At 58.6% G+C, this 15,203-nt stretch overlaps 1 protein-coding gene across 1 annotated transcript in view; it reads right to left on the minus strand.

Moving 5' to 3' along the window:
* Jag2 (jagged canonical Notch ligand 2) overlaps positions 1-15,203 on the minus strand; it is a 28,127-nt gene that overhangs the window by 6,525 nt on the left and 6,399 nt on the right. The window contains exons 3-16 of the mRNA XM_028764441.1: positions 15,060-15,175; positions 14,143-14,989; positions 10,123-10,193; positions 7,733-7,790; positions 6,001-6,252; positions 5,842-5,902; positions 2,484-2,614; positions 2,284-2,403; positions 2,013-2,126; positions 1,590-1,703; positions 1,317-1,430; positions 1,183-1,229; positions 895-1,068; positions 21-171 (exon numbers count right to left, since the gene is read on the minus strand). Coding sequence (XP_028620274.1) covers positions 21-171; positions 895-1,068; positions 1,183-1,229; positions 1,317-1,430; positions 1,590-1,703; positions 2,013-2,126; positions 2,284-2,403; positions 2,484-2,614; positions 5,842-5,902; positions 6,001-6,252; positions 7,733-7,790; positions 10,123-10,193; positions 14,143-14,989; positions 15,060-15,175 — 2,370 coding nt within the window. The remainder of the gene's footprint in view (positions 1-20; positions 172-894; positions 1,069-1,182; positions 1,230-1,316; positions 1,431-1,589; positions 1,704-2,012; positions 2,127-2,283; positions 2,404-2,483; positions 2,615-5,841; positions 5,903-6,000; positions 6,253-7,732; positions 7,791-10,122; positions 10,194-14,142; positions 14,990-15,059; positions 15,176-15,203) is intronic.

The raw sequence follows: 15,203 nt of genomic DNA on the forward strand, positions 1-15,203 counted from the left end.
TGAAGGGCTGCATCTCGCACCTCTACATGCCCCTCCAGGACATGTCTCCCTGGGCACCGAGCAGTTCTTGCCACCAAAGTCTTCCGGGCAGGCGCAGTAGTAGTCACCCTCAAGGTTGTAGCAGCGAGCACCGTTGAGGCAGGGGCTTGGTTCACAGAGATCTGCATCCACCTGCAGGTTTTAAAGGGCGGTGTACATTTGTGAGTGTCCAGCTCTAGACAGAAGCACTGTTTAGTATAGACAGCCAGGCCTCTCTGCCTCGGACCCGGCAGTGCCAAACTAAGCTTGAAGCTCCGCCCACCCGAAAACGTCCAAGCACCATCAGCTGGACGGAAACACCTGTGGGTCACCAGCCCCCTCCTGCCGCCCTCGCCTCCACAGCAGCCAAGCTTCCTCTGCCTCCCACAGACAGCATCCGGTCTTGGCTCCTCCTGCCGGCAGGAAGGCCAGCTTCTGACCCCCATGTTGCCAGGCTGCCTTCAGAGCCAAGAGAGGTCCTTCCTACAGCCGACACCACTGTGCTCCGGGGACCCAAAGCCAGGCCTCTGCCACAGGCCACTAAGAAGTCCACAGGGCCAGAGCAAAACCATATATAGCTCAGGACAAGGGGGATCATACAATAGGGGTCAGGGTAGCAGCCCTGAGAAAAGTCACCTTCCCAGCCACTGGCCCACCAGTGATCCATGGTGACCCCACGCCATCAAATGTGTGATTCTGCCTTTGGGGGTCTTCTTGCAAGCTTCCCCTCTGCGTGGTCCCATAGAGGGAGCGAAGCATGTAAGATTGTTGAGACAATGAGCAAGCCTGGCTTTGGAGATGCTGAGAGGACCCTCCTAGACAGCGTTCCCAGCATGGTGTGACGTAGCTCCCACCAAAGCCCTTCTTGGTTACTACCTCACAGTGAGGCCCGGAGAGGCCCCTCGGGCAGTGGCAGCGGAAGCCATCCACCAGGTCCTCGCAGATGCCACCCCGACGGCAGGGGCTGCTGGCACACTTGTCGTACTCCAGCTCGCAGTGACGGCCTCCAAAGCCCCGTGGGCACACACACTGGTACCCGTTTACCAGGTCCTAGGTGTGTGGACAGGTGGGTGGGTGAGCGAGCCTCAGACAACCCCACCTCCGGTCCCCTCCAGCCACCCTCCACCATCCCAGACTTGGCGGGGCGTGTGGAAGCCTCCTCACCTTGCAGGTGCCCCCATGCTGACACTGTCCGTGGCAATCATTGATGTCTAGAGGCAGAAGGGTACACGGGCGGGGTCAAGGGGGCCCTCTGTGCTCCCCAGCCCCACCCACCTGCGCCGCCCACCCATACTGACTGATGTGGCAGTTGCTGCCCTTCCAGCCCGGGAGGCAATCACAGTAATAGCCGCCAATCAGGTTTTTGCAAGAAAAAGCATTAAGGCACGGCTTCCCTTCACACTCATTGGCGTCTGTGAACGAGACAAGGGAGCTGTGGGGCTCGGGCCCCACTCACCCACTGGGCCCTCTACCTGGCACCCGTAGCCCCAGAAGTGCCAGCAGCAGCAGCAGCCACAGCCGCATGCACAGCACACAACCCATGCACAGACAGCCCCCCAAGGAGCCCTTACCCAGCTGGCAAGTAGCCCCCACCCACTGCTCCGGGCAGATGCACTCGAAGCCGTCCACCTGATCCACACAGGTGCCACCCGCTGCACATGGATTAGAGGCACACTCATCAATGTCTGCCGGGGGCGGGAGAGAGAGGGGGGTAAGGTTGTGGCCAGCAAATGGGAGGTCGAAGTCAACGGGTACAGGCCTTGGCCAGTGAATGTAGGATCATCTAGTTAGTTTAGACCCATGGACGGGGGCATGGGGTGTGGTGAGTGTAACTGCATAGCCACTGAGTAGGGACACAGCAGGGAGGCACAGTCCCATGTAAAGCAGCAGGAACCAACTGTCGTTTGGCTGTCCGCTGTGCGGTGGATTCAGCTGCTGTGTCCACACCCCTAAGTGCTGCCCACTCCTACCTTGTGAAGCCCCCAGACACTCACCGAGTGCACAGGTGGGTCCACTCCATCCCGACGGACAGTGGCATTCAAAGCCAGACGGCACTTCGTGGCAAGAGCCCCCATTGGCACACGGGTTAGAGGCACAGGCGTGCTCAGCTGCAGAACCAGAGCACGAGCGGATTGACGCCCACGGAACTCAAGCACACCATCCCAAGCCCACCAGATCCAGAGTTCACCGGGGTACATGCCCACTGTACAAGGCAGTGAAAAATGGGCTCAGCCAGGCTCCCTGAGAGACAGCATCCCAACGTACCCCGCTCACAGTTCTTGCCCAAGTAGCCATCTGGACAGGCGCAGAGGTATTGGTCAGGCTCAGCGTTGATGCAGGTACCCCCGTTGACACAGGGGTGGTGGCTGCCACAGTAGTTCAGGTCTGGGAACAAGGGTAGGGCTCTCAGGGATGGGCCCAGCTTCAGAGTTGAGGCCTGGCCCTGCCCACTGCCCACCATCTACCTTTGTCACAGAGCAGGCCACCCCAGTTGGTCTCACAGTCACAGTGCCAGGGCTCTACACAGCTGCCATGCACGCAGCCGGGGTAGGGGACACATTCGTCACAGAACTTGCCCTGCCAGCCGTAGTTGCACCTGGAGGACCGAGCAACGAGGTCATAAACTGGGAAGATGGGTAAGGGGTACAGGAGGCAGGCACAGAAGTGCAGGCCACCCCTACTGGGTCTTGGCCCTGGAGAACAGCTCTGAACTAAGCAGGGGTTATGGCTCGCTGGCCAGTCTCACTGTCACGGGCATTCCCGGCCACTGGCCGAGATGGTCTGCCCAGCTGTCCCGTCACTCCCCCCTGAGCTATTCTAGGACTCAGCTCTGAGCCAGGCCCCACAAGCAGGCGCCTGGAAGGAAGGCCCAGCCGGGGGAGGCCCAGGGGTTTAGTGCCAGGTGCTGCTCACCAGGTGCTGCTGGGGACACAGCAGCAACCGGGATCTGAGAAGGATGAAGAGGCATCAGGAGAGATCCTGGCTACCCTGCCTGGTCCAAGGGCTCTGTGACCTTGGGTGCCGCCCATATCCTCATTGCTACTCAAGGGCAGAGGTTTCTCTGACTCCTAGGAAAGTCCAACCCATGGTCTGCCTAGCCAGCCCTGTGGGAGGGCCACATTGAGTGGGGCTGAGCCCAAAACGTAGACCTGAAGATCTCTTCAGAGGCCATAATCTTAAATCCTGACTCTGACCACACTGTGGATTAGTGTCGCCTCTGGGGAGTCCCTCAGGATGAAAGTAGGTGGCCAGCACAAGAGCCAGCAGATGAGAGAGTACAGGGCTCCAGTAAGCTGCCCTCTGGGCCCTGGACAAGACTCTGGGGGCCCCTTCCTTAAAGGCTAAGGTCCTGTGGGGCAGGAATGACGTGCGGGCCACGTCACTTCCACGCTAACACCCGCCACAGGAGTTATTTTTATAGAAGGAAAAACCACGGCCCTTCCTGAGCTGCCCTGGAGCCACGCACACAGGCAGTTATCAGCCCGCCTCACCCAGGCTCACACAGGGAAACTGAGGCTGGCTCCAGGATCCAGCCCAGAATGTCCAAGGCAGGTCTGGCCTCCCGTCTCTACTTGGGTGTCTTCTCTCCAGGTGATACGGGGGGGGGGGGGGAGTTGAGAGTGGGCTGTGGCTAGCCTTAGGTCATCCACCAAGGAACACCAAGGCTAGCTTTGAGCCCAGACCCCGTGAGTCCCAAGGGCAGGTTCTCCACCCTGGGCGGGCCATCCCACACCAGACCCCACCTTGTGGCTTTCCTGCCAGCTTTCCAGGGCCTGGGGAGGGTGGCAGGAAAGCGCAGCCATCTCCGCAGTAGCATCCGGTTGGGGAGGGGTGTCCTCTGCTGAAACCTGAGCTCTGGACAGCAGGAGGCCATTTGGCCTCACCCTCTAGCTCAGGGAGAGGCGGGTGACACTCACCTACCGCCCCCTACCCTTGCTTTCTTCCCCAGTGTTCCTGTCGGTGTGCCTACCCACAGCCTTCCTGCACTGCGGGGAAGTTGACTCATCTTTCATCTCCCTCCAGCACTGGCCACACGGGGGATGCTCGTACAATTCACCTTGGCCTACATGGAGTGAGTGTGGGGTTAAGGGTAGGCTCCTGTGTTTACCACGAGTGGGGCACCTCTGCCCAGAAGCCACGCCCAGCTCCAGCACACTGCTGAGGGCCAGGCTGTGAAACACTACACCGGGCAGAGAGCTATCCACATGGACAATTCCTGCTGCCTATCCTACCCCCATCTCTCTCCTAGGATGTGGCTCCTGGAGTAAGAAGCTAGCCCATCCGGAGCCAGGTGCTCCTCGCACTACCTTGAGTCCTGCCAAGCCTGTCTGAAACCACAGTGTGCAAGTGGCACCTGGGACGTCTCCACTGCACACCCATCTCTTTCTGGCCAGGGACCAGCCTAGCTGCTGAGCATATCACCACCCAGGCCAATGCCACCATACCCCCACCCCCAACACATCTCAATTCCCCACTCCCTGGCCATCCCCTCCAGACCAAACAATACATGTGCCTTGCTGTCCTCATCTGAAAACACACACGAGGCATACCCATTGCTCAGAGGGCACCCAGGGACAGCGAGAACCAGGATGTCGGAGAGGCTTGGAGGGGCTACTGCTGTGCCTCCCCCAGCCTGAGATGCTCATCTCTAACCCCTTTCCTACTCCCTCCAACCACCTGGGCCGACTCCCCAACTCACATACCCCAGGGAGCCAACCTTTGCCCCCCTCCCTCTGTCTTCTACCCCGCTAACTTGACCTCCTCACCTCCATAATGCTTCATGAGACCCAGTGGCTCCTACACTGCTCTAGGCTGCAGGACGCCCTCCTCTCCACCTGACCATGGACTGTGAATATACCTGGCTGCCACATGCTGTGCTGCCTTAAGGCCAGGCCTGTCCAGTGTGCCCCGTTCTGCACACACTAGCCTGCCCCTCCCACAGCCATCTCTACCCTACACCGTGTAATGGCTCGAGCTAGGTTTGCAGGTCCTGTTTGACCACACCCTCTCACTCCTCTATGGAACTCACCATCAAATCCCTGCTCCTGAGAATGTCTGCAGGTCCAGCTCACCCTCCATCCCACTGGCCCATCGTCTCCCATGTACCTTCTTTCTCAGTGCCACGCCGTGTGCTTCTCCTAAGCCTCTCCTGATAGGGCCCCTCTTCCCCCAAGCCTCTCTCTGCAGAATCATGTCAGCCTCTCCCACTAGCACGCCACCGTGACTTCCTACTGTGTTTACCCGGACACAGACCCCTCACGTTTATATAGAGTTCACACATATATGCACGCATGCATGCCACATACACACACCACACACGTGCTCACACACACACACACACACGCACTTGCATGTGCAAACACATTTGTGCACACGTGCACGTACACACACGTGCACAAACGCATGCACATGGGCTTGCATGCACACAGACACACGTGTGCATGCACTCACACACTTGCACAGGCGTGCACGCACACACGTGCACAAATGCACTCGCGCGCACGCGCGCGCACACACTCCCCTTAGCCTCTGCTTCTTGGTGATGTGAGTACCTGGCCACCCTCCCTTGTCCCTTTCTAGTTGTCCCACGGAGAAATTGTCACTGGACACGCCACATGCTCAGGACAGCACTGCCCCCACTTTGTGGTCACACGCTTTGTAAGGGCAGGGTTCCAGTCCGGCTCTATAACATCTGACTTCCTGCATGGTGGGCACCTGGCATGGGCACCTCCATGGCCTACTAAAGCCCACAGGGTGCCCCAGCCGCTGTAGGCTCGACAGCAGCTCGGGTGAAGAGAAGGCAAGGGCAGGCATGGTGCTCACCTGCACTCCCCAGGCTCAGTGCATCCCCCGTGGAGCAAATTACATCCTTGCTTACACACGGCTGGAACAGAGGGGCAGAGAGAGGCACAGCTGCAGCCAGCCATGCTAGCGCTGCCCCGTGCCCGGTCCCATCCCCACACTGGGAGACAGACCCCTCACCTTCTTTGCACTCCTTGCCCATCCAGCCATCCAAGCAGGCCTTGTTGCCGTACTGGTCGCAGGTGTAGTGGCCGAAGAAGTCGTTCCGGGGCCGGCAGAACTTGTTGCAGGTGGCACTGTAGTAGTTCTCGTCACAGCGAACTCGGATCTGCAGCTCCAGGTGTGCCACGTGGCCGCTGAAGTGCAGGCTCTTCCAGCGGTCCTCGGGGTTGATCATGCCGGCGTGCGACACTCGCTCAATCAGGAGCTCCTCTTAGGGAGCAGCCAAGAGTCAGCCGGTGGCAGCGGCTCCCCAGCAGTCCCCCAGGAGCGAGTGCCACACGGGCTCTACCAGGCAGCTTCAGGGGCAATGGGGCAGCTAGGTAGAGGAAGGCTGCCACCCCTGCAGGAGCCAGGGGCAGAAGGGACACAGTCCAGGCCCCCACAAGAAGGCTGGGCAGAAGCTCTCACCAGGACCCTGTACTGTAAACTGCCACTCCTGTTCCTCCCTCCCAAAGATGAGGTCAGGAGGGCTATACACCTTAAGCTTCCTTCCACACTCACGGGCACCACACACTAGCCATGGGCCACCATTCTCTCCTTCCTGTTCTTCCAGACTGGACTGTCCCATAGCTGGGCCTCCCAGTGCCCTGAAGCAGGCTACCCGAGCAGGCTGCATAGCACCTGCCACTGCTGTTTGGGGTTTTCTATGGCAGCTGGTCACAGAGTCCTCCTGCTCCACTTTTTCTTCCTGTTGCATTAGGACAGGCCCAGCTGGGCACTCAGTGCCTTTGGGTGGAGCTCTCCCAGCGGGCTCTGTGTTTTTGTTAAGTCCTCCGATTGTCTTCCTCGGACCTTGGCTGGCCCCTACCCTTGAGCCCCCTGCTCTCCCTGTTCACCTATTCTTAGCGACATCTCTGGGCCTGGGTTTCATCCTGACCATTGTGCATTGCTAAGGAAGGTCTCAAGGGTTACATTTGATCATAACCTCAGGTCTAATCCATCAGTGACCCCGTGCCTCTACCGTGTGAGAATAGCCAGAACGCCTTAGCCCATCACGCTGCCTATTTCAGCCTCTTTGTCCTGATGCATGCAGCATCCTCCTTATTGGACTCCTTTTTGGCCTTCCAAGCTCTTGTCCACACGGCAGCCAGGGCAATACATCCCCAGGAAGAGGCCAGCATCCTCCCTGGCCCAGGACCTGAACCGAGCCGTACTGATTGCTTCATCCCCCAATCACAAGAACTCCACCCAGAACCTCAAATGCTAGCTTTGATCCTGTCTCTGGGCCTTTGTACTCTGCTCAAGGAGCTTCCCCATTTGTCCACAGAAAACCTCTGCCTCTCCACTCAAATAACCCTGAGATAACCGCCTCCACATACACAGGCTGCACACAGAACAGTCAGCTTTGAAGTGGTGACCCTCAAGCTTCATATTCTAAGATAGAGAAAACGCCACAAAGCCAGAGAGCCACTTGAGGGTATCCCATTCCATGGTGTCACCAACATGGGCCTCAAAAGGCTGCACTGAAGATACCACACAGAAGTGAAGGAACAGTATGCACAGCTCTGCGAAGCCAAGGGTGTAGAGAGTTCCTTTCACCAGAATAAGACCTTCTAGCCACATGAGCCATTGTCCCCAGCAGACAGAGGGCCTTGGACCTGGCCACAAGCGCTCTGGCCCAGGGGACCAGAAATTCTTGCTGGGAGCCTCCCTCCACCCACCCACTTCCCCCAGTCCAGGGCATACTCACCATCTGGAGTGGTGTCATTGTCCCAGTCCCAGGCCTCCACGATGAGGGTAAAAGAACGCTGCAGACACAGAGGAGAGCAGGTCAGGAGCCTGAGGCTCCCTCCCACCTGCTGCTATTCAGGATGGGGGCAGGGTGCACGCCCCTGGCCTGTGTGGCTCTAGGCTGCTCCGTGGCTCTCCCATCCCCGTCCATGTCCTCAGTGCTGGGCCATCTCCTCTACAGACTCCACGTATCTCAACTCGTAAGTGAAAGACCATCCCTAGCTGCACCTCTCAGGAAGCTTTAGCTCCTTGCTCTTGGGGTCCCCAAGGCCCAGTTCAGCTCCACCCTGTGCAAGCTCCTGAAGACAGCAAAGGGTGAAGGGAGGGGTGCAGGCAGAGCACTTCCATTGGGAATATATCCCTGCACCTCACTGAGGTCTGAGCTGAGGTTGAAAACTACCTGGTGCTATATACTTTTTAAGCCCACCTGAGAGGGCAGTCCCCTGGCTACTCAGCAGTCACTCCACCAGTCTCATGGAGGTGCTTACCCAACAGAAACAACAGCAGAGAGGACACAGTCAGTCTCATAACTATCACCCCAGGACAGGGGTCAGGAAGGTCATTCGCTGCACAGGTGGGGGATACTGAGGCTCAAGAGGTGCTGTGCTGGGCACAGCCTCCGTCCATAATCATGGCCAGCCCTTACCATCTGTCCCTCCTGCCCCAGGCCATGGTGATGAGTGCTGCTGTGAGCTGTTACCTTGGCAACATAAGACCCGCCTCATGAGAGGATGGTCTGAGCCCACCAATAACCTCAGGCACCCCTTCCTCTGTAGCTTGACTATGCTGAGGAAACCTCATGTTTTCCTAGATGGCTCAGAGTCACTGGCCATTCCTCAGCCCTCAGAATCCTCCCCCCAGACTCACTGGAGCCCCATCTAACCTGGGCTAAGTCTTAGGCTTTCTAGAATTTATCCCACTCCTGGCCCAGCCTGTCATACCCAGCCTCACGGGGCCTCGGGTTAGGAGACCCTGTCCTTTCCCTATCTGTTGGCATCTCAGCATAAACACGCTCACTTCCTACTCTTGTACCTCCTCTGAGCACCTGTCGTCAGACACAGGCTATGCCATGTGAGCAAAGCCAAAAGCAGAGGGCCACTGGTCCCCTGGTTCCATGAAGCCACTACCAGGTTTCTTAATGCCATCTAAGTCCCCCTTAAATCCTCTTCCCCATTCTCCTGCTCTCTGTTCCCACCCTAACTGCTCTTCTTCCTGGTCTCTCAGCAAGCATAGAGCACCAAGCCCTATTCGCAGAAGCCTAAGAAATCCCCAGTGTGTACCCTCATCTGCCTGGGTGCAGAGCCTATCAGGGGCTCTCTACACACCACCCTAACCATGGGGTCCTCAGTCTCTTCTCAGGCCTTCCCTTCCCTGCCCCTTCAGTCCTTTACCCACCCACTCATTAGAGTGCAGAATGAGTTCAGACTGCCTTCAGCCCCTGTATCAACAGATGGAGCCAGAGAAAGTGAGGGACAGGCCCAGGTCATATAGCCCCAGGAGAAATAGACTATAGCCCAAGGGAGGAAGCACTACAAAGAAGAGGAGGAAAAAGAGGAGAAAGAGGAGGAGGAGAAGGAGATAGAGGAAGAAGAGAAGAGGAAGAAGAAGGAGGAGAAGGAAGAAGAGGAGGAAGAGAGGGAAGAGGAAGAGAAGAAAGGAAGAGGAGGAGGAAGAGGAGAAGGAAGAGGAGGAAGAAGAGGGGGAGAAGGAGGAAAAAGGAAGAAAGAAGAAGAAGAGGGGGAAGAGGGGAGTAGAAAAAAGAAGAGGGGGAAGAGGAAGAGAGGGAGGAGGAAGAAGAAAAGAGGGAAGAGAAGGAGGAAGAAGAGGAAGAAGAGGGGGAGGAGGAGGAGAAAGAAGGAGGAGGAAGAGGAAGAAGAGGAGGAGGAAGAGAGGGAGGAAAAGGAGGTAGAAGAGGAAGAAGAGGAGGAAGATGAGGAGGAGGAGCCAGAAAGGAGGCCAAGCAGGGCCAAGAGATGGAGGAATGCAGCACAGAGAGGACCACAGCACAGGGCACGAGAGACCCCACCGTGGACTCATCACTGGTTCTCATCAAAACAAGTGGCCAGTAAGATCTGAGGCCATCAGGTTTTACACTGGCTCTGCTGCTGCATAGGAGCAAGAAGCTGACGGGCTATCAGAGAACAAGGCCAGGCTGGACCTGAGACCACTGCCAGCATTGCTACCTGCCAAGCCCACCAGCTAGGTACAGAGGCAGTAGCCACAGGGCAGGCGTAAGATTCCCTGCACACACCTGCGCTTCGGATGATCCAGGAACACTCCCAGGAAACCCACGCCAGCCACACAGGTAGGGTTACCACCACCTCAGCCCTAGCCCAGGGCTCCGGTTACCTGCTCCCGCAGGGACATGGCCCGCCCGCCGCCCGAGAGGGCCTGTCGCCCGCCAGCTGGGCTCCCTACACCTGGATGGCAGGAGGTCATCCAGGGAGAACCTGAGCCAGCAGGCAGGCGGCACCTGTGGCTTCTCCCCACCTGCCTCAGTGGCCCCCCAGCTCCTCCCTTCCCTCAGCTTCCAGAACCATATCCCTCACTACAAATGGCTGTGTGCATCCCTGCCTGGGAAGCCAAATCCTACAGTTGACAGAGGGACAAAAGCTGGGCTGGAATCCTCTAGGATCTCGGGGCTCTTAGAGTGTGTATGGTGGGAAAGCTGGAGGACGATGGAAGAGACAGAGAGCTATCACCTGCCCAGGTTCCCCAGAAGCATAGAAAAAATCCTGGCCCCTCCTCCTAGGGCAGTCCTCCTGGGCCACCTGCCTGACAGCCTCTTCCCAAAGCCTGGCCCCAGACACACACCCCAGCCAAGTCCATCATCGTCTGGTCAAACTCCAAGTCTAACTGTAATCCCTTCACCTAGTGCTTAGACAGAGCTAAAAGGACAGCAGAGAAACACAGGAAAGGCAGACGGAGGACCAGGTGTGTCCCCTGGCCCCGTAGCCACGGTACTCAGCAGCTGAGCCTCAGGTACTCGAGCTGCCTATCTTGGCCACTGACAGCTCAACACTTGCTGCCAGTGTCCAGAGCGCTAAGCACAGACACATTTCCTGAAACCAGAGCTTTGGAGAGGCCTAGGCCTCAGTCACCATTGTCACCCAAGGGATAACCCTCTTAGGCTCCAGGTCTCTGGACCACAGGAAGAGACAGTAGGCCAACCCTTGCCCGAGCTTGGACAGATACACCCCCACATCAGAGACCATCAGAGACCATCCAGGGCCTAGCCTAGGTGCGCTGCCCGCACTGCTGTAAAACCCAGGCTCCCACTGTGAAAAGGAAAGCAGTCAGTGTGGCCCCTAACATCCCTCACGGGCTACTGCAGCTAGCCCAGGATCAGGATGGATATGTGACATCCGGCTCGGGATGGGGTGTATGGACAGGGACTACGAGTTCAGGCCTTTGCCTGGATCCCCGGGATCTCTCAGTGGCCCAGCTCATTTCCCATTCTGTCCAGCCACCATGACAGTACCTTTCCTGCCAACCCACACGTACAGCCATCCACTCATCTTCCCCATCACACGACAGCTCTGTTTTCCATTTATTCACTCCTGTGGTCCTAGGGACAAAGGCCCCATCCATTTCCCTGTCTGAATCCTCCATTGCCCAGGTTAGCACTTTCTGCCTCATGGGGTCCCCATGTTGCTGGCTGTGGAGAGTTCTACTATACTGAATACTATGTGGCCTTGATCAAGACACTAACCTATGAGGGAGAGGGTCAGGTACAGATCAACATACCACCTGGCCCAAGCTCCAACCACCAAGGACTCTTGGTCCTTTAAGGATGCCTTAGTGTGGGTTATGATGGAGAGGCCAGTGCCCATCTCATCCCAAAGGCACGGAAGGCAGTGTGGTCCTTTGGCGTACATGCAAGGCACACATTCTAGAATAGCCTTCCCATGTCAGATAGGGTCAGGCCCTTTCCTCTGTCCGTGCTCCCAGATCCGTCCCAACCCTCTTCTGTGACTACTTACAACAACCTTCAGCTGTCTATCCCACCGGGACAGTCCTCCCTGACCTCCCTCTTCAAGTATATGTTTGGCTGTGTGCTGGACAGCCGGTAGGGGGAGAGGAAGGACTTATGCAGGACAAAGCTATATCAGGGACTTCATTATTGGACATGCTGGGCATCCTACAGCCTCAGCTAGCTTCAGGAGTCCCAGTGAAAAAGGCATTGCAGCCATCTCAGAAGCGGGGAACCAGTTTACAGAACTGTCGCCATCAGTTCTTCGAGCCTCAGAAACCAGGTCTGCCTCAGGCCCACCTCTCTCTCACTCATGACCCCAGAAGCACCCTGGAGAGCCCACGCTCTACCATGTCGCAAGTCTTCCAGCTCTGACGGTGGAGACATCACTGGTCTGCCACCAAGGGAGGAGACTGGAACAGGGCTGCACCCTAGGCTCAAAAGGCAAGCTGGTCAGGCAGAAGGCCTGTAGTAGAGACCTCTTTTCTTTTAGCAGCCTTTCCCAAGCACAGCGCTATCTCCTCTAGACAGGCCAGCAACCATTTTGATCATCATTTAGCCAATGAGGACCTCCTGAATATGCCATCCACCAGACCCCAAAGGAAAGCTCCAGCTCATCTCAGACCTTCTCTATCAACCACCCGCTCAGCCCACAGAGCTCAAGCATGCGTGGTGAACATGGCCTCCCCGCTGCTAGGTATAGGCAGGCACCAGAGCCACTCCAGGGAAAGCACACGTCTCCTGAGGCCGTCAGCAACACGCCCAACCTGATGGGGGTTTGCTGCAGCTTTCCACATTGATGAGTCCACTCAGAGAGGTTCTGAGAGGCAGATTTGAAGCCACAGCTACCTCAGTGCAGGCACAGGAGGAGCTGTGAGAAGCCTGTGCACGCTCTCCTCCACCTCCCACACCACCCCATCTTTCCACAAGGGCCCCCCACCAACCCAAGGAACCCAAGTCTCAGCTGGTTCTCGCTGTCCCCAGGAACCAAATGCTCCAGTGGGCACCTGGATTCCAAATGTACCCTGGCTTACGGGACAGAGATGAACCTGTGGTAAATCAAGCAGCATGGCCGCAGGGCTGTTGCCAAAGAGCGGAAATACCAAGGTACTGGCATCACAACACCAGTTCCATGCCTGGCAGCCAGGTTATGCAGCAAGATGGGAGAAGGGGAACCAGAACTGCCCCCTCCCAAACACGAGATACCCTTTAACCTCCAAACTTTCATCCAGGCTAGTAACTTGCCTACCCCTTGAGGCGTCTGAGGAAAGCAGCTGGGAACAGAAAGTTAAAACGTCCCCAAGACCAAGTACCAAGACACGAAGGAAGGCTAGGGCCTGTCCCATCCCGTTCCACACCAACCGGCTGGCCAGCGGGGCAAAGAGCCACAAGGGACACGCGTTGGCCCGCCACATTCCTCCAGGCCCTCCCTGCCCCCACACCCAGTGTTGCCAACTCGAGCAGAAAACACATCCTCAGGTAGCGATTTAGAGCCACGCTGGCTTGGGCCCAAGTGCAGATGACAGGCTGTGGGCCCTGCTCAGACCTGCCTGCTGTGCTGCTGTGGGGGTGAGGGAGGGCAGGGCCACTAAGGCCCCTCCCATGCCTGCCCCTGCCTTTTTCCATCTCGGGGGAGATAAACTTCCTATCGCCAGCCCCCAAGGTCAAGGATACCTGGCTAGGTAAGGTAAAGGTACATTTGGGGCTGGAGCGTAGGGAAAGGTAAAGATGGAGGCACAGGCTGGGTGGCCTTGGAAGAAATAGTTGTCCAGGGCACAGAGCAGGAGCAGAGCAGGGCAAACACTACCCATCCATGCCTGGCCCCCAACTGAAAGTCTCCTTCAGGACCAAGGCACCAGGTAGACCCACTCCCATGGCTCTTGGTAGCTGGACCAACTGCAAATCCTCAGTCGGGAAAGCTCTTGGGTATTGCCTGATACCCGACTCTACTACTCCCAGTCCCAGGCCTCCAGACCCACCCTTACCAGCTGTTTTAACCTGGTTCTCAAGGCTATGTCCATATTCACCTCTGCGCCTACCTAATTTCACACCTGCAGACAATCAGGTAAGGGTACGAGCCAGATCCAGAAAGAGAATAAAAGCAAGCGCCTAAGACTCCCTGCTCCCAGGCCTTTCCACCACAGGCATGGGACCCGTCTCCAGCAAAGCTAGATTCCCCACCACCCTTCTTCCTAGCATGCCCAGGCTTGGGTTCCTGCCTGACCTGACCACCCCTAAACAGACAGGATGCTTCTCAATTCCAGAAACTAACAAGCAAACTAAAACATCCGCAAACAGCGGTGCCACAGAGGGGTTACAACTGGGAGCCTAGTTTGTGTCTCTTCCCTTTCGGAGGGGGGGTCTCTCCATCTGTAGCAGCTTCTGCCAACACACACAATCAGGCCATCCCTGCGCAGGTCCCAGGCGCCTGTCCGTGCCCCCGGGCGTCCAGGAAACTGCAGGGCAGGAGCAGGCTGGCCGCCGGCCCGGACGGCTCCGCCAGGGCCTGCCCCGGACCAGCCCCAGCACGCGCAGCGCACATGCCTGCACAGCCTGCCGGGCCGCAGGCGCCTCGCACCTCCCCACGCACTGACACGCGCAGGGCGACGTAGGCACACTCCGAGGGCCGCCGTGCACGCGGACCTTGGCCACCCCGCCCCGCCGCGACCCCAAGCCTATCGGTCCCCGGGAACCCCGCGCGCCCACGTGGCCAGGCGCGAACCTGGTCGCAAGAGCACGCGCCCCAGGCCCGCCCGCGGCGCGGCGCCCCCTGCCGGCCCCGCCCCGTCTGGGCGCGCGCGGCCCGCACCCGCGCGGCCGCAGGTGCTGAAGGGACCGCGGCGGGCGCCGAGGCGCGCAGGGAAGCTGAGTGCGGGGGAGGGGCGCACGTACCGGCCAGGCGAACTGAAAGGGAATGACGACGAGGCCCGGGTCCTGGTGGCCGCCGGTCCGAGACCGCGCGCGCGCTCGGTCCCCCGCAGCGCCCGCCGGCGGCAGGTAGAAGGAGTTGCCACCCAGCACGGGCGTGGCGCCGTAGCCGTAGCTGCAGGGCCCCGTGGGCGTCACCTTGGCCTGGTACTCCTTAAGGCATACGCGCACGTACGTGTCGCACTCGTCGCGGCCGCAGCCCCCCGCGCGCGTCGTCCGGCCGTCGCCGTCACAGCAGGCGCCGCTCAGCAGCTCCCCGTTCACGTTCCGCAGCGCGCTCAGCTGCAGCTCGAAATAGCCCATGGGCCGCGTCGCCTAAAAATAAGGCAGCGCAGAGTGCCGGGAGGCGCGGGCCGGGGTCGCCGAGCCTCCGCCCCGCCCCCACCCTCGCGCCCTCCCTAGGGCTCCGGACCGCGGCCGCTGCTGCGCCGCCTAGCCCGGAGGAGCGACCCGGCCCGGTGCGCCCCGTCCGCGCCCGTCGCCGCCGCGCGCCCCGCTCACCTGCACGCACAGAACCAGCAGCAGCAGC

Source organism: Grammomys surdaster, unplaced genomic scaffold, assembly GCF_004785775.1.
Source record: "Grammomys surdaster isolate TR1022 unplaced genomic scaffold, NIH_TR_1.0 144, whole genome shotgun sequence".
NCBI classification, from domain to species: Eukaryota; Metazoa; Chordata; class Mammalia; order Rodentia; family Muridae; genus Grammomys; species Grammomys surdaster.